Raw genomic sequence first — 19,387 nt, 5'->3', positions numbered from 1 at the left:
CACTATCTAATTGCAAAACATTTTGTCACTAAAATCAGAAATCATTTATCTATTAAATAGTAGTTTTAATTCCCCTGGTAATCTCCAATATATGTTATATTTCTATAAATTTGCTTATTGTAGATATTTCATATAAGTAGAATCAGATAATATTTATCATTTTGTGTCTGGCTTATTTCACTCAACAGCATAATGTTTTCAAAGTATATTCATATTGTAGTATACATCCATACTTTATTCCTTTTCATGGATGCATAATATTTGATTTGTATGCATATACCACATTTTTATTTATTATTTTTTGATGTATACTTTTGTTGTTTTCATCATTTAGCTATTATGAATAATACTGTAATGAACATTTATGTACAAGTACAAGTTTGAGCCCCTGATTTCAATTTTTTGGGCATATACCCAGCAGTGAAATTATTGGGTTATATAGTAATTCTATGTTTAACTTTTTTAGGAACTGTCAAAATATTTCAACAGAATTTGTAGTTTTTACATTCTTACCAGCAATATACAATGGTTCTATTTTTTCCATATCATGTCAACATTTGCTAATTGTTTTTTTAATTATAGAGATTTCAGTAGGTATGAAGTGATATCTCACTGTGGTTTTGATTTGTTTTTCATTTGCCATTAGTCATTTGAATATTTTATTTAGAGAAATATTATCCACATCATGTGCCCATTTAATAAATTGTATTGTCTTTTTGGTTTTGAATTCTTTATGTATTCTAGATATTAAACTCTTATCAGATATATGATTTGCAAATATTTTTCTCCTTTCATAGGTTGTCTTTTCAGTTTCTTGATTATATCATTTGATGTACAAATTTTTTTAAGTTTTATGAAATCCAGTTTATTCCTTAATTTGTTGCTCCTGCTTTTGTCTTTTAAGAATCTATTTAAGAATCTATTTGTACATCTAATGTCATGAAGATTTACCTCTATATTTTCTTCTAAGCAGTTTATGATTTGTATCATTTATATTTAATACTTTGCTCTGTTTTTATACAAGCTGGTTGTTAATGTTTATTTGAAAGAATAAATATGCCAATATTAGAAATAATTTTTCCACTTCTTAAAATTTATTTTTATTTAAGTAGAGTTGATTTGCAATATTACATTGGCTACATTTGTTTCAGGAATACAACATAGTGATTCAATACATTTATCATTTACAATGTGATCAACCCACTATTCTGTTAATGAGCAGGAATTTAAAAACATAACAACCAATTCAATGTGAATTTATATACTATAAAAAAGGAATAATTACATCAGTGAAGTACGATAAAACAGAAATGCAGACCAAAGAGCAGACTACACAGTCAGTAAGTAGATTTTATTTATATAAAAATCAAAATAGAATATGCAGTCCTCAAAATGGTTGAAGAACATACCACCAATTAATACATAGCATTGAATAAATTATTTACATATTGGAGAATAATTAAACAAAACCCCTAGTCACCTAAGTCCTCAAAACAAACTCCAAATTAAGTCAGTTTTCTTTCTTCTCTCTCTCTCTCTCTCTCTCTCTCTCTCTCTCTCTCTCTCTCATCTTTGTCTTCTATTGCTCGTTTCACTATTACTGTTTATATTTCTCTTTTATTATATTCCTATATCATTTTCTATCTCTATCTACAGTTCTACTTCTTCCTTTATTACTGTATTTTTGACTTTGTGTATGGAATAGCTTAAGAATGAAAAGTATATGTCATAAAAAATATGTTAAATTGATTACATAAAATTTTGTATGACATTTGTGTGACAAAATGAACAAAGTTGAAAGACAAGAGAAAGCCATATTCAAAATATCTAAAATATAAATAATTGCTCTACATCTAAATTATAATTTAAATTTTTAAAAATTAAATTTGTGTTATTTTCCTTTTTTTGTATATGCATTCACTTATGTATATTTTTGGGCATGCCTTTAAGTGAGACTCATTCTTTTACCTTCTCTAGAATCTAGCAGAAGGCTCTGAGAATAATTAGTCATGATTCATTGCTCCTTCAGGACCTGTCTCCTCTTGCCTCCCCTGCCAGTCAGCTAAGCACATATAAGTAGATGTAGAAACTGTGCCCTCAGCCCAATTAGAAGGAAACAGCAAGAAAGGGGGTACGTGGATGGATGTGCCTGCTCTCAGTTCCACCTGGATAAGTATGTATCTGATATCTAGGATTAGCTAACTGTAGTTTGCCTCATGATATGATGATACTGGCTTGTACCATTTTGGGAATACTGATTATAAATATCTCAGATCTACATTCAGTGGCATTATGGTAGTAGCATTAAAGTAGAAGTATTTAACCAAATAAATTGGTAACTGGTACAGATCAGGGAATTTTTTCTTCAGAGAACTACTTATTAAATACTAGAGGCCCAGTGCACGAAATTCGTGCACTGGGGAGGGTGTCCCTCAGCCCAGCTTGCACCCTCTCTAATATGGGACCCCTCGGGGGATGTCCAACTGCAGGTTTAGGCCCGATTCCACAACCTGCAGTTGGACATCCCTCTCACAATCCGGGACCGCTGGCTCCTAACCGCTCACCTACCTGTCTGATTGCCCCCTAACTGCTTCCTTGCTGGCCTGATTGCTCCCTAACTGCTCCTCTGCTGGCCTGATCACCCCCAACGGTTTTATTAGTATAGATATGACCCTGCACAGAAAATTTCACTAACCCTGCTTTACAATAAGGGCTTGACGATTGAATCATTAGGACCAGACACCAAGATTTCCTTTCTTTGAATAGTGGAGGGAATACTTATCTTGTCTTTAAGTTGCCCGGAAATTAAAATGAGATAATGACTTAGAAAAGTATAAAAGTACCATATAAAGACAACTGTCTTTTTAATGAAGTGGCAAAATGAAAAACACTTTTTATTCTCCCCTTCCTTCCTTTACAGCTTTTATTTAAACTTTGAAATTTATAAAAATTTCACTCCAATTTTCATTTCTTTACATTCAACATTATTTTGTATTGGTTTCAGGTTTTATATTAGTTACAGAATAGTGGTTAGACAATCATATACTTTACAAAATGTTCCCCGATATTTCTAGTACCCACCTGGCATCATACCATCATTACAACATTATTGACTATATTCCCTATTTAAGTGACAATGGGTTTACAGGTTCCTTTCAGTCTTTCTTTTATGTTGCTCGTCCTTCCTTTTCTTTCTCACTTCTTCCCTCATTTTCTTTATATAGTATCTCAATTGGCCATCAAAGCTCAGTGAAGGCACTGGGACATGCTTCATCCATTTTACAGATCAGGAAACTGAGGCCAATTCCAGTTGGCTGTGGAACTTGACTCAGCATACAGGAAGCCATGCTCTTTGCGCTTCCTAAGGGGCAGTTGCCCAGCAAACAGAAAAACCTTCCAGTCAGGCTTCCGAGCCTCTTTCTCAAGTACCTCTTCATTGCGGATGCTCCACATTCTTTCCTCTCCCCCCATTCTTTACTGCCCCCACTTCTTCGAAGCAGGTGGAAGACTTCCCACTCACTGCCTAGGCATGCTCTGCAATGGGGCAGGGGGTAGCGAGCTTGCTTTTGGGTGAAGGCAGGAGCAGTAGTCACTGCCTCTGAAGTGTGAAGGCCGCCTGAGCGAGGCCCATTAGCACTGGGAGCTTCTCTGAATCATGTGAGTCAGTCCAGTACCCTGCAGTGCAGCACCCCTCCACTGAGGTGGCTCTACCCCTCAACCCCCGCCTCAGGGGTGAGGGTCCTTGCCCCTCTGCCAGGAGTCCTTCCATGCCCCTTGATCCCTGGCTGGGCCCACCCACATCTTGGGGGCACTGCAGAACCTCTGTCTCTCTGCAGATGAGGCAGATCCCTGCCCTAGGTCTCCTCAAAGCTATGAATCTGTGGCCAGAGTCCTGGTCTGGGTCTCAGCAACCACATGCCTGCAATGTTCCCAGGGACCCCGGGAGCGGCTGGGCGAGTACTGCCACGCCCCCCCAGGGTGGCGATCACCCCCGGGACTCCCAGGAGCGGCTGGCTCGGCCCGGCCACGCCCCCCCCCAGGGTGGCCATCGCCCCCGGGACCCCCAGAACTAAGAGGATTGGGCGCCGCCATCTTGGTCTTCTCAATGGCCGGATAGGCCACCCGGAGTCCCGCCCCCAGCCTCTCGCAGGCCCAATCATGGGCATAGCGGAGGTGCGGTCAATTTGCATGTTCCTCTATTATAAGGTAGGATTTATTAGCACTCCACTGGTTATACCTAACCAAGGACCCCATCTTATTTGAGAGGAAGAATTCAATCTCACTCACCATTACCATTTCTGAGCCCCATTCTGAATTCCATTTCTGGCCCCTAATCTTAATCTGAGGTTCTGCTATAGTTAAGTAGAGTTTTAGTGCAATAAACTTGTTCACAGATAAAGAACCTCAGCTCTGAACATCAGCATCATGATCCTATTCAGCCTGTGAGTAAAGAACTCCAGCTCTGAACATCAGCATCATGATCCTATTCAGCCTGTGAGACCCTGATGGTTTTGGTGTTACACTCAGCTCTGACTCCACGTTCCAGCAGGAGATACTGACACTCCTGCAAAGTACAGAAAACCTTTCCCCATCGTCCATGGATAGCATGTGGAGAAAGAGTGAACAGGTAAGTTAAAAAAAAAAAGATATTGGAAAATATTAAAAAGTGAGAGAAATTATCCCAGTTTTCAAATGTATTATTTTTCTTGTTTTGTGCATTGAATATGTAACATAGCCCAAATATAATGATAACAATTTATATATCATCTTATATCACTACTTTTGTGTTTCTATTGAACACCTAGATCTGAGATATGTGACACCCCCAAAATCACATGTATATAAAATATTAGAACCAAGAATGCTCTTTACTACTATTACATCATTTTTGCTACTCATTCACTCCTGTACAAACTGCAGAAGGTTACCAGGTCCTTCAGTCCCTAATTTTCACATGAAATCATTATCTTTGTGCTCATTATCACTGCCTTTCGCTGCCATAAATGGCCCAGCTTGTGATTTTTATTACTGCCTTCTGTGTTTGGCATGTAGCCCATGTGGGAATACTCTTTCACACATCTAATTAGATTTCTCTTCCATACACTGTGGTTTTTATGTCCCCTTCTTTCAGAAATAAGTTTTTCATCTCTTTAAGAAAATGTCTTAACTATGACTATCAGGAGCTCTGAATTTAATGTACAAAAACTGACAAGTGATATATATTTTCCAGTCTTCAAGTGCTTCCCAAAAGCTTCAAGTGAAGTCTCACTGTGTTATTTCCAATGGTTCCATTGGATTCACACCTGCAACATTTACTCTTGTTGGTATCCCAGGACTGGAAGCAGAGCACATCTGGATATCTAACCCTTTCTGCCTGATGTACATCATCATCTTCATAGGAAATGGCATCATTCTACATATCATCTGGGTGGACCTTGTGTTGCATCAGCCCATGTACTTTTTTCTGGCCATGCTGGCCTTTGTTGAACTTGGGGTCTGTGCTTTTACCATACCTACAGTGCTAGGCATATTCCTCTTTGGCATTCATGATATCAGCTTTGGTGGTTGTCTGCTCCAGATGTTTTCCATGCACTCTTTTACCCTTATGGAGTCAGGTGTCCTTCTGGCTATGTCTGTAGACCGCTTTGTGGCCATTTACAGCCCACTGCAGTACATAACCATCCTGACAATTCCCCGCATCACTGGGATGGGTGCCACCATTGCCTTGTGAAGTGTGTTGCTCATGTTACCACTGCTCTTTATCCTGAAGGGTCTGCCTTTCTGTGGCCACAACACCCTCACACACTCTTACTGCCTCCACTCAGATCTGATCAAATTGCCCTGTGCAGACACCCGCCCCAATAGCATCCTGGGTCTGTTTGTTGTTATCTCCACATTTGGTTTGGACTCATTGCTCATCGTAGTTTCTTATATGCTGATTCTTCACACAATACTGGGAATAGCTTCTGGGGCAGAGCGGTGGAGGGCACTCAACACATGTGTGTCACATGTCTGTGCTGTGCTTGTGTACTATGTTCCCATGATCAGCCTCTCCTTGTTGCACCACTTTGGACGGCATTTACCTCCACTCCTGCAGACTATCATGGCCAATACATACCTCTTCTTCCCGCCTATGGTCAACCCCATTGTCTATAGCATCAAAACCAAGGAAATTCGCAATAGCATTGTCCGTACACTGTCTAGAAAGAGGAATGAGGTCTAATCAAACAGACAAAACCCTAAGAACACAGGAACTTGGATCGGACCTATTGCCTGGATATTAGCATTGCAAATGGGAAGAATTCCATAGTTTCTTATTGCTTATGAATGAGCTATATGCTTTAGTAGATGGAGAAATGTAAAATAGTCCCCCATTTCTCCCTGAGAATAGAGAATGTCATTAGTTTGAAGTAAGCTTATCTAAAGAGATGTGGGACCTGGTTTTTTTCCCTGGTGAGGACACCATTTGTTTACTGAGTCCTTGAAAATAAAATTCATTCTTTTCCCATTGAAAATAAGTGGAATGGTTACTGGGAGGCTTTTGCTTCTAGGTATGTGCAATTTAGTGATATATATTTGTGAGTGAAAAGAATCAGGACACAAAAGAATATGTATTGCATTATTATCTTTATATGAAGTTGAAGAACAAATGTAACTAATTTAATGTCAAAAACAACAAAACAGTGGTGTTTAATGGGTATAGAGGTGGGGGATGACTGGGGAAACACATGAGGAATTTTTTGGTCTGACAAAATGCTCTATGTACATTGGATGCAAGTTACAGGACTGTATCCATTAGTCAAAATGGTACTGCTAAAATTTATGCATTTCAATATACCTCAATTTTACCTCTAAACTCATAAAAATAATCAAAAGACTAATAATAACAATAGGAATAATCATTGGGTTACATGGTGAGTGGAATTATAGAAGATACAATAATGGCAAAATGTTGATCATTGTTGAAGCTGGATGATGGTTAGATAGAGGTTCATTATAATAATCTGTTTACTTTGTACATGTTTGACATTTTTTAAATAAAAAATGAAAACAACATACTAATGGTGATAATATTAAATCTTTACTGAATGTGTGCCATGAAACAGAACTAACTTTCAGTTGGTTAGAATGATTTGGTTGGAAAATGATTTGACTTTAGGACACCATTTTATTTTTAATGAGCTAAGGTTAGAAAAAATAAATAGCAATCTGAAAATAATGGTTTTAGGAGGAAATGACTTAAAAAAATAAGCCCATGCTTTTGTAATAGTCTTGGTTAACACAAATCACTAGTAGACACCTTCTGGTCACAGAAAGGTAGTAAGGAAAGAAAAACTTGAGGTAACTCTTCTAGACAGGGCTTGCAAGGCTCATTTGTTGTTGTTGATGTTTTCCCAAATTATTTTGACTTTCCACAAACAACAGTGAATATCATCATAAACCATAACGTTTTGAATGATTTTTAGTCAACGAAGTAATTAAGGGAGGTGACTGTTTTGGAATAAATGATAAATGTATAAGGTGATGGGTGGCATAATTTCTCTCTTTTCTACTTTTATCTTATTCATTCAAATTATTGCATTTTCTATTTTTATAAATCTATCTTTGAAAATACTCAATTGAGTGGAATCATTGAAATGGGTTTGGATATTTTTAATAGCCTTGTCTTTAATTTAAAACACATATATATTGACTTTTAGAAAGAGGGAAATGGAGAGGGGGATAGAGAGAGAGAGAGAGAAACATCAATGTGAAAGATACATTGCCTCCCACATGCCCTAACTGGGGATCAAACCTGAAACATGGGTATATGCCCTGTCCAAGAATTGAACCAGTGACTTTTGATACATGGGGCGATACTCAACCAACTGAGCCATACCATCCAAGGCCTAGTCTTTTAACTTTTTAAAGTAGTTCAAAAGCCTTTTGATAACAATAATTATTGGTAATCTCCAAGACAATTCTGTAAATTAGATAGTATTTATCTCATTATACAAATTAAAAAATTAAAAGAGTTACATACATTTATCAAAATCACACAAAGAAAAATGGTTTAAAGATTAAATAAAATGGCCCTGGCCAGTGTGAGTCAGTGGTTAAACACAGTTCATGCAGGGAAGGGTCGTGGGTTCTATTCCAGGTCAAGGGCAAGTACTTGGGTTACAGGTCTGATCCCTAGCCCTTGGGGCACATGCAGAAGCCAATTGATGTGTTCTCTTACATCAATCTCTCTCTCCCTTTCCCTCTCCCTCTCCCTCCCTTCCACTCTCTCTAAAAATCAATGGATAAGGACACATATTTAATACCTTAATCAATAAAGAAATTTAAATAAATAAATAAATAAATTTTTAAAAATTAAAAAGTAAAAAGAAAATCAATGGAAAAATATCTTTGAATGAGGATTAACAAAACAAATGAACAGAAATTAAATAAAACGATGCATGAAAAACAATTAGCATTGTTCCTGGTAGAATTGCTCAATAAGCACCTAGATTTTATTAAAGTCATACTTTTCTATCAAATCTGATGAATATATTAATCCCACAGACAATTTTCACAATGCCTGATAGTAATAGGTCTATATCTTAATTTGAAGTTCAAAAACATCATAATTAAATTAATAAAGTAGAATTCGGGTAGAGGAACATGCCTATATCTAAGAAGACTTTTAGTTTTTTTTGCAAATATGGTTGGCAGAAAAATAACAGCTTATAAAAAGAAAATTTTTGAATGTTAATTTCTCTGCATTTAGCCAATGGGGAATAAGAAAAGAGGAGAGCAAGGAGATGACTGAAAGTTGTAGAAATGATTTCATGGATATTAGATTTGGATGAACCTAAAGAGCTTAATTAAAATCTGTTTGGGCCCTAGCCCATTTGGCTCAGTGAATAGAGCATTGGCCTGCCCACTAAAGGGTCGCAGTTTCGATTCTGGTCAAGGGCACATGCCCAGGTTGCGGCCTCAATCCCCAGTAGGGAGCATGCAGGAGGCAGCAGATCAATGATTCTCTCCTCATTGATGTTTCTATCTCTCTCTCGCTCTTCCTTTCTCTCGGAAATCAATAAAAATATATTTTAAAAGAAATGTTTCGTCCCTCATAGTTTTAGCTAGTGGCTAGAAAAACCCCTCATTCATGTTCATAACTCCACTTCACATTCATTAGGGAATATTAAAATTGATGGCTAGCAATTTTTTCCCTCAATTTGAGCTCAATAAATTTATGCTGTGCCCCTAAATAATACAAACATTGCTGTGAGTTTTGTTGAAGGATGGATACAGCAACATGATCTCAGCCAGACTTCCAGAAGAGGGAGAATGTCTGTATTGCCAAGACATAAGAAAAGCATGAAAGGCTATCCCAGAGATGTCCATGTATTGGCAGATAAACCCAATGGATTAGGGTTCATGGCATTGACTGGGCGCCTTTGCAGGGGTGAAGATAGAAAGAAGAAACATTGAAGAACACAAATGCAAGAGAATGAGACCAGAATCTGGGGGCAAAAAAAGAGTTGATGTGTGATTTGTGATAAAGGATGAGTGATAGTGATTTCAGGAACTAATAATATTCTTCAGGCATCTAGCAAGAGTAGAAGTGGCTCCCAACAATTGGCCAGTAAATCTTATGCTTTTCATGTTTATCCCCATAATTCTTCATTACCAGCTTTTTCAATAATAATCCCTCTATCCCACCATCCCTGAACTCACTTATGTACTCTCCCACCTGCCAACCTAGCCTCATTACTCATAAGTCAGATGTTGTGATTATTCTTAAAGGATTTTTATTCCAATTATAATTATATTTGAGGCAGGAAAACTTTATCCCTAATAGAAAAAAGCCAGTGATCTATGGATTGGGGTGTCATAGAAGAGCAAACGTGTGGAAATCAAAGTATTGAGTTGACTTACTATCTATCCTAACTATGTTAGCCAATAGAGACTTCCCATCATAGAACTACTGACTTGTTTCCTTCACATGAGGTTTCCACTTCTCTTTCCTTAAAAAGCATGAGATAGAGCTGACAGTTTTTTTCAGGCAAGGAATGGATTCCTGAGCTATGCACTCCCCCACTTTATGTTCCATTTCTTGGGCACACAGTGAGAGCAAGTTGAATCCCAATCTCTGGCTCTGTGAGAAGGTGTTTCAACACTGCCATTTCCTGGTGAGAATAGATATATCAGGTCTCTAGGGAATTGAGTGAGAATATAGTCCTGAGAAATGATGTCTACCCTTCTGGCCCTAAACCTCCTTCTTTGCTCTAGGGAGTAAGAAAATATCTCTTAGGATTTGTAAGAGGCTGATGAATTTTGGTCATCAGGGAAAAAATATGTTAGAAAACACAAATCTTCTATAGCTGGGACCAGCAAAGAGCGGCCTACTTCTGTAGCAGTCACTTCCTACTATTATTCCTGAAGAATGAGTAAGTAGATAGCTAGAAATGTGTACTAGTTCAAGTGGACATAAGAATATATATATATTAAAGTGCAAAAATTAGTGAAGCCAAGAGTATAAATTTATTTTATAAAAGTAAAGAGTACAAATTTATTTTGATAGAGTCTGATGTGGAACTTTTAGGAAATACAATTCAATACATTGAGGAATCTGCTTTTGAAGATTGAGAGGTTAAAGGAAACTAACAGCATGTTATTGGACAAGTTAGGTAACCTGAATACATTATATTTTAAAAGGAGAGGATCATTAATTACTTGAATCTTTGTAGTATCATATCTGAAGCTATATAATTTAAAAAGGGGGATGGTGGTTACAGGCAACATGTTGGCCCAATATAAGGAGGTTTTCCTAAGAGAGAGAGCTGTACAATATTTAGACAGACAGGCATGGAAACGAATCAACCTACATACACAGTCATCAGCCACGAAGCTATGCTAAAGAATTCTGTTCTGAGAGGGTGATTTGGTAGCATAATCTCCTAAACATTCCAAATTTAAAATTTATGAGTATGGTTGTTGGGGGCCAGTGAAGAACTCAGAATAATATTTGGATGTTGACTTGGATTTATGGAGAAATATTTTGAAAAATTTAGGGCAATAACACAAAAAAGGGATAAATCAACTTGATTTAGATGTAGACAACTAATTACTTAGAAACGTTTCTGCTCTCACGTTAACCAATACATTCATAGATGCATACTCTTGTCAGCCCTAAAACTGAACTATAGTTTCCTACTTATCTCCAGTTACTGGAAAGTGTGAAGTGTTCACAGCAACAAACTTTGTGTTGCAATACATATTTTGGAGTCTTTCTGTCTCTGCTGCCTTCCCAGTCACTTCCACCTGAATGTACCTATGTGTTTGCCATTATTCTTCTTGCAATATCTTGGACAATTCTCAAAGAGACCCACTTGTATTTTTCTTGTTTCAGGTTTCACAGAAGATTTAAAAGTGACTGGTTCTCTTCAACAGTAAGTAGCTCTGATTTCTATATAAGGATTATGTCTGTCAATACTTCCTACATATAGAGATCTAGGCTTCCAATCTCATTCATTAAGTTTATCTCTAAACACTTCAGCATCTTCTTCATTGCTCTTCTGGTGAAACAATAAAAGTCTTCTCCTACACCAGGTACTCTTTAATCCTTTTAATTTTATAAACTAATATTTTCAAAATGTCCTCACTTTATTGTGTGGAAAGCAGACTATGTGAGGAGCTGTAGGTGCTTATCTAAAAGTAATTTATATATAAGATTTGTTTCCTGAATTAGAATTGCCATGGTAATATACAAAATTATACAGCTGCCAATGTCTATCTTGATGGAGTCTGGGCCCTGCATATTTACAAATTCCTTGGTGAGAAGGAAGTTCAAGGTAAGGAGAGGTAGTTTTATTGGTGGAATCACAATGCTAGAAAGAGCCTTCAATCAATAACTTGTCAAATAAATGTTGGTATGTTCTATAGAAATACCCAACCCTGCTAGTCTAAAGTGATGGTAAAAAGAGAGGAAGTGAAGAAGAGAGAAAAGTGGGGCTCAAGGTATAGTGTATTTTGGTGTTTATCTATCTAAAGTATCATTCCAATGTTGTTGTTTTTAATTTTTTTTTTCTCATTTCCATGAATAGGTTAGAAGAAGAGAGAGAAGATGGAATGGGGGAGGAAGAACACCACCAAGCAGCCTGATAACGTTGGACCCATCATAGGCATAGGTGTGCAAATACTAAGTTTTTGCAATGTGGGTATCACTGAGTGGGCAGATGACTTTTGCTAATGTATATGCTGCTAAAACATTCTGTTGGGCCAGTGTCCATTGTCTCATTCATTTAAAAAATGCTAAATAAGCTGCTGAAGTTGATTATCCTATTTCTGTCATTCAATATTTGTGCGACTGGTTGATAATAGGACATAGACCAGTACAGAGAATCACAGTTTGCCAAATTTGGCTCCTTTGCAAGGAAGGACACTGACCTGCCATGCCCATTCCAAATGGCAACATGTTCATGCCCTCTGTGTTGACCTTTTATTGGAATCCCTGACTTGGAAACTATACAGTGCTGACTTGGGATTCCATTCTGGGTTATGTACCTCATTGCTTTGATAAAAAATTCTCTACTTTTGCTCATCACCAAATCTGAACCCAGTCTCTATGAGCCTATGTATGTCTTCTTGGCCATGTTGGGAGCCATGGACATTGCACTTAGCACCAGAATTGTCCCCAAGATGCATGGTATTTTTTTATTCCACTTGTGAGAAATGTATTGTGATGCTTGTCTTTCCCAGATGTGGCTCATCCACACATTTCAGGGTATTGAATCAGGAGTCCTGATGGTGATGTTTCTGGACCACTATATAGCAATCTGTTATCCTTTAAGGCATGCTACCCTATTCACTCAACAACTAGTCTGCTATAATTAACATATTATACTTTTATTATTAAAGATTGTACACCTGAAACCTACATAATTTCATTGAACAATGTCATCCTAATATAGTCAATAAAATAAAAGAAAATCATAATCCCCCATATGATAGTCAAATAGGTGACAGCTAAATATAATTAAGCAGTCTTAATGGACTAAGGGAAAAAGGCAAATTATATTTATGGGATAGTAATGTCCTGATTATGGCTCTATTCTTAGCTTTGAAATTTCACTTTCTACTGCTCCTCAGAGAAGGTTATGTTTTAATGTATTTCACTGTCACTGAACTAAAGATTTGTTGAGGTGGTAGGTGGTGGAGGAAGAGGATGTGTTACTTTCCTCCCCCTCTTTCCCTTTATTCCCTGCTTTGGATACAGTGGTTCCAATCTAGTTCTTTGATGCCCTATCCTCTATTGACTATATCCCCCCTGCATCCCTCAGAATGAGATTAGGAAGGAATGGAGTGGGCTGAAATGTTTGACTTAAGAAGAGATAAGGTCCCAGTATTGCCCTCTAGCTAAGACTTTTCCCCATGGAGAGGAAGCTCTTTTTATACAGAGGGTTCTGGGAGAGTTTCACATTGACTTCTCTTCCAACAGGAGGTATTTCTTTGATCCTAACTGAGAATCTGTTGGTGCTTTTACAAGTAAAGTCTATGTAATATGTGGGACACCTCTGAATGACAACAATAGAGTTTCTCATGCTCATGATAATCTATATGCAGCTTCCAGCAACTTGTCAGATTTCATAGTGAAGTGGTTTACTGTTGTAACTTTAAATGACCTTTGCTCCAAGCAGCTGGATACTATGAGCTGTAGCTCCTTGGATGTGCTTGTCTCTCTATGTTTCAGATGGATGATTTACCCTGTGACCTCATTTCTAAGAAAGTTTTAAGAAAAGTCATTGATTGATATTTAGTTTGCGTAGCTTTTCCATGTCAGGACAGGAATAACAATTCTGAGCTTATTACATGTAAGAGCTAAAAGAGAAGTCACCAAACATTTTTTTAAAGTTTATAATGTAAATATAGTTTTCCAGGGAGACATTGTTACTGATTTGTGCTTCATCCTAGCCCAGACCTCTTTTCCCTTCGATCTTATTTCTCCTAAGAGACCCATCAGCATTCCAGAGGGATCTCCTGAACATTGAAATAGCCTATTACAAAGCAACCATTACTACCAACTTAACCACAGAGTCCTCAATACCGATGGCTACACTGTCATATTTTTTAACCATTCCAAGATATGCATATTTGTCTAGCTGCTTCAGTAGAAATTATAACTTTATATTTTCAAAGAATAATCATTATTTTTAATCATTATCTACAATATATCAAGGATTGTTAGACAGAAATCAAGATAAAACATTTGAGAGTAAAATGGAAAACGAAGATTTACAAATATATAAATGATGTCACACATTTATAAGAGAAAGTATGGGTCTTTGAGAAATGAGATTTGGAGAGGAGGATCCACATAAAATTCTAATATTTATGTAGCTCATAACCAGAAACAATTTTAAAAAATCATATTCTAAGATGGCAGTGGAAATCAACGAAGGGTAGACAATGATTATAAATAAACTATTGCTGGTGGGTCAGAAGCCTTGAGAGCAAGATAAAAATCTGTGAAATTCTTGAGGGACTGTGGAGGACATAGGAAAAATCAGATCTTCCCTTAGACTCCATTGAGAGTTTACTGAGATTAAGGGGCTTCCTTTGGGTATTCACAGTCTGATGAAGGAGATGACATGCAAGTGAAAACACGAAGAGCACATGGTAAGATCTTTAACAGAAATGAAAACTCCGTGACTGCTTGACTGTAGTGGTAGAAATAGAGAAGGCAAGGATAATTCTGAGATTTCCTAATGGCTGGGTGGTATCTGTTGTTGCCAACAAAGAAGATGCATTTGGATAAAAGAGAATGGGAGAAGTTACTTTGAGGTATTTTTATGTGTTCTTATTTCAATGCCTTAGTATAAAATATATAAAGTATTCAAAAGAGACTGTAGATATTACTTGATATTACTAGATATTACGTGTATTCCAATAGAGTTCTCTACTCTGAAGAAGCAGATTGCAGGCAAGGGCAAATGCTGACTGACTCAGAAACAGACAAAATAGCAAAGCTCAGGTTGTCAAAAGAAATAAGGTACTTATATGGTTCAGAAGCAGATAGAATGCTAGTGGCAGTAGAAAATTAGAGAGGTCTGGGCAGGTATTTGAATTTCCTGGCAGACTGCTGAAGATAATATAAAGCATAACCTTATTGAAACAAATGCATTTCTGCAAAATTTATTTCAAAATAAGCCTGGGAGAAGACAGAGAAAACTTTTGAGATCAGAGGAGTAACTGTACAAGCAGACCATGATTTGGGGGTAGTTCTCCGTAATTTCCTCTGTGTGCCACATTCTATGGCTCTGACAGGAAGCTTCCCTTGTTAAGAGGTCACTTGTTTTCTCTTGGTACAGATGACATGTTATGATCTTGTAAGTGTTTCTTTTCTCTTGGTGTAGATGACATGTTACTATCTTGTATGTTAGTTTATTAAAAACTAAAAGAAGATTTTAAAATATTTACCTATATTTACCAAGAGTGTTGATGCTTGTTTGTAATCTTAGGTGCGTTAGCCTTTTGTATGTTTGATTCTTCCAGAAGCAAATATAAGAATGGAACTTGGCCAACCAAATTTCCAAGTGGAAAACAATCATTTGAGAATTTGCAAAGAGCAAGAGTTTGGTAAATACTTAAAACCTCTTCACTCTCTGAATGTTCACTATTTGCAGCTTTTGTCCTAAATTCTTATTTTTGTCTTGGGTTATAGACTTCATCCCCTTATGCAGTAATTTCCACAACACTAAGCTTCTTTATTGTGGCTAAAGCATAAGTTCTGAATTTTTATGAATTATATAAAAAAATTTTACTTTTAACAAGGAATAGCAGACCATTCCACCCCTCCCCCCACGTACATATTATTTAGATTTAGACATCTACACAAGGAATCATTGCCATTAGGAATATTTATCAATATATCTTGAGTTTTCACATCAGTAGTGTTCAGGACCATAAATTGAGATGCTGGGAGCAATTATAAATTTAAAAGCATGTTAAGACGAGTGAAGTGCCAATGCCAAAATTATGATACTAGGAAGAATCTTGATGCTAGAAAGAACAATAGGGATCAGTTACCAAAACCAAAGAACAGGGTGAGAACAGGAGTCACAAGAAACTACTCCTGCTGCTGAGACCAATAGGGCTGAATTGCACTTGCTTTGTCCTTCACTATTGTTAGTCAGGGTAGATGCTAGAAACAGAAGGAGTGATGTCTTGCAGCTGGGAGTCAAGGCTTTGCAGAAAATGAACGGCTTATCAGTGCTTATTTACAGCAACTTTACATCATTTGACAACATGAAGAAATAATATATTACATTTTTTTCCTGTTAATATGATTGTGTTATGCTCTGGGCTTCTTAAGGAATTCATTGAAAATTGAGACAAATTTGTCTTTGATTAATGATAAGGCATTGATTGCCTTTAATTTTTATGTTTGTTCTATATTTTAGGGTTAGAAGATCTTATTCTAAATTTCTGATTATTTTGCTATGCTCACTATGAATAAGTATTATTATTTTTGAAACACCTGTAACTTGTGTGTGTGTTTATGTATATGTATCCACACTTGATATCAATTTCTTTGAAAAGACAACTTGTTTTTTTCTCTAAAACTGTTTATATCACAGAATCCATGTTGGATTTCACACAATAATGACGCTATTATATTACTAACTGATCCTTTTATAGGAAATAAAAACTACAGGGTAGAATTGAATACAATTCCAAAACTTAGGAAAAATTATCTGAAAGATGTGAACTCAGTCTTCTCATTTGCAGGTGAAAATACTGAAACTTAGAATGACGAAGTGGTATACCTGATTACTCACAGAGGTTTAGGAGGAGTCAGCCCTCCAGGTAGGCTATTAAATCCTGTGTCTGGATTTTCTACTTGCTGGGCCATAGAAGAACCACTCTGTTACACTGCTTTCTACCACTGGAGAATTAACTGGCTACTGTGTATATAAGCATGCAAGTTACTGAGTTTTAACATGACAGATAATTGTACGTATCCCTACATCTCTTCTTTCTTCCTGGTTGGTATTCCCGGTTTGGAAGACTTTCACTGCTGGTTTGGCATCCCTGTCTGCCTCCTGCTTGTCCTGGCTCTGCTGGGGAACAGCATAATCATTCTCACCATCAAACTAGAGCCTAGCCTCCACCAGCCTATGTATTTCTTCCTTTGCATGCTGGCAATGAATGACTTGGCTCTTGCCTTTTCCGTAGCCCCCAAGATGCTTGGTATCTTCTGGTTGGAAGCTCATGGGATTGACTTTAATATCTGCCTAGCACAAATGTATTTCATTCACACATTTTGTATAATCGAGTCAGCCCTCCTAGTTGCCATGGCCTTTGATCGGTATGTAGCTATTTGCTTCCCACTGCGTTACACAACCATCCTGACAACAACCATGGTCATTAAAATAGGTCTGGGTAGCATGACCCGAGCTACCCTTTTGGTATTGCCTAGTCCTCTTCTCATTAAGAGGCTACCATATTATACCCAAAATGTCATCAATCATACCTACTGTGAGCACATGGCTGTGGTGAAGTTGGCCAGTGCCAACACTCTCATTAACAGAGCATATGGAATCTCAGTGGCCCTTTCTGTGATGGTATTGGACCTAGGGCTCATAGCCACATCCTATATCAAAATCCTCCAGGCTGTCTTTCAACTCTCTTCCCAGAATGCCCGCTCTAAAGCACTGGGCACCTGTGCTGCCCATGTCTGCACTATGCTTGCCTTCTACACACCTGCGCTATTTAGCTTCCTAACTCACCGCATTGGCAGGAAGGTACCTCCAAGCGTCCACATAATTTTTGCAAGTTTGTACCTTCTGGTACCCCCTACAGTAAATCCCTTGGTATATGGTGTCAAAACCAAGCAGATTCGTGATCGAGTGATGGGTCTCTTCTTCCCAAACAGGAAATTTTATGAAATGTGAAATATATATATAAACTCATGTTGGTACAATCTGTTTCATGGAGTCCTAGTGCATTAACAATACTTGCAACCTTGTCTCCAACATGTTGTTTCTCCATTCAGCTGTGTCTTTCATCAGAAATACATGATGCTGCGCATTTATATTTTATTTCTTTTAGAAAGAAAGGAAGGCCTCATTATTGGAAGCTTTCAATAAAGCAACAATTGTTATTTATTAGCAACAATTGTTATTTATTATTGATATTATTTCATATTCTATATTTATTGATAAAATTTTAATATCCTGAAATGTGGAATGACTAGGCTAATTATTGTCACAATTTAAAGCTTCTCAATACACTGGACAATGCATTTTATACAAACAGGTGTGTGTTTTCATTTTTATTTGTTCCATGCTCTGTTTAAATATTCTCAAGTAATAATGATGACTCTCAAGTTTCTTTTAATTTATTATGGTAATAATGACTTAATTTTCAAATAATGATCACTGTGTATTTGCCTGTATATAGGCCACTTTACACGTATATACTTCTTTAGTCCACAAAACTATACAGTGGGATAGACATTTATTATTCTCACTCTATCAATTACTAAACTAAGACAGAAGGGTTATATAGGTTGCACAAGGAAGTAGTCATGTAGAATTTTAACCAGATACTCCAGCTTCAGAAAACATGCTTTTTAGCTTGCAATATTGTCTACCATGATGGAAGGCTTACATTTATTCACTTTAAGAATATGGAAATCTGTTTTTAAATATATTTTTTTCTCTTACATATGTTCTTTTTTTTTTTTTTTTAGATATTGTGTTAGATTTTCTCGAGTCTCCCTTAACCCCTTATTATAATTTTCAGGGGTACTTCTATTTTACTAGATAAATATCAAGTCAATGTAGCCTTTTATCACTATTACTATGATTTCCAAATTTAAATAAAATTTCCAGAGGAAAAAATTCCTACTTACTGACATTCAATACCTTTTTGAGTAATGTAAATTATTGGTCACATTCAGTAAGTGCTTTATTTGAAAACAATAAGTTTCTTCTTTTTTTATTTTTTATTGATTTTTCACAGAGAGGAAGAGAGAGGGATAGAGAGTTAGAAACATCGATGATAGAGAAACATCGATCAGCTGCCTCTTGCACAACCCCTACTGGGGATGTGCCTGCAACCAAGGTACATGCCCTTGACCGGAATCGAACCTGGGACCTTTCAGTCGGCAGGCTGACGCTCTATCCACTGAGCCAAACCGGTTTCGGCAGAAAACAATAAGTTTCTTAATTAATAATATTAATTTAATTTTGTGTGGAGCACTGGAGAAACTACTTTGGGCACATGTATATAAAAATCAGTGCAATACATTCTTTTACATTTTGCTCATTTCATTGGTTGAGAATTCATTGAGTTGGAAATTGATGATTTTTGACCAAAGTTTACACGTATTTTTTAAATATTTGAATAATAC

General features: G+C 36.8%; 2 protein-coding genes across 2 annotated transcripts; both read left to right on the top strand.

Moving 5' to 3' along the window:
• Window positions 1–4,597: 4,597 nt before the first annotated feature.
• On the top strand, window positions 4,598–6,223 carry LOC103303486 (olfactory receptor 51G2-like). Its single transcript, XM_008160485.3, is given in 2 exon segments — window positions 4,598–4,627; window positions 5,231–6,223. Coding segments are annotated over 2 exon segments (1,023 nt in total).
• A 10,747-nt stretch (window positions 6,224–16,970) lies between these two features.
• On the top strand, window positions 16,971–17,924 carry LOC129151304 (olfactory receptor 52P1-like). Its single transcript, XM_054725663.1, has one exon. The coding sequence runs from the start codon at window positions 16,971–16,973 to the stop codon at window positions 17,922–17,924; it is 954 nt and encodes a 317-aa protein (XP_054581638.1).
• Window positions 17,925–19,387: the final 1,463 nt, after the last annotated feature.

The sequence above is a fragment of the Eptesicus fuscus genome, chromosome 13 (assembly GCF_027574615.1).
Source record: "Eptesicus fuscus isolate TK198812 chromosome 13, DD_ASM_mEF_20220401, whole genome shotgun sequence".
Lineage (NCBI taxonomy): Eukaryota > Metazoa > Chordata > Mammalia > Chiroptera > Vespertilionidae > Eptesicus > Eptesicus fuscus.
The sequence above is the reverse complement of the archived record's forward strand: the minus strand, read 5'-3'. Positions and strand labels throughout refer to the sequence as shown.

Excerpts from the sequence above, each read along its gene's own strand:
- LOC129151304 (XM_054725663.1), top strand. The coding sequence starts at position 16,971 with ATGACAGATAATTGTACGTATCCCTACATCTCTTCTTTCTTCCTGGTT.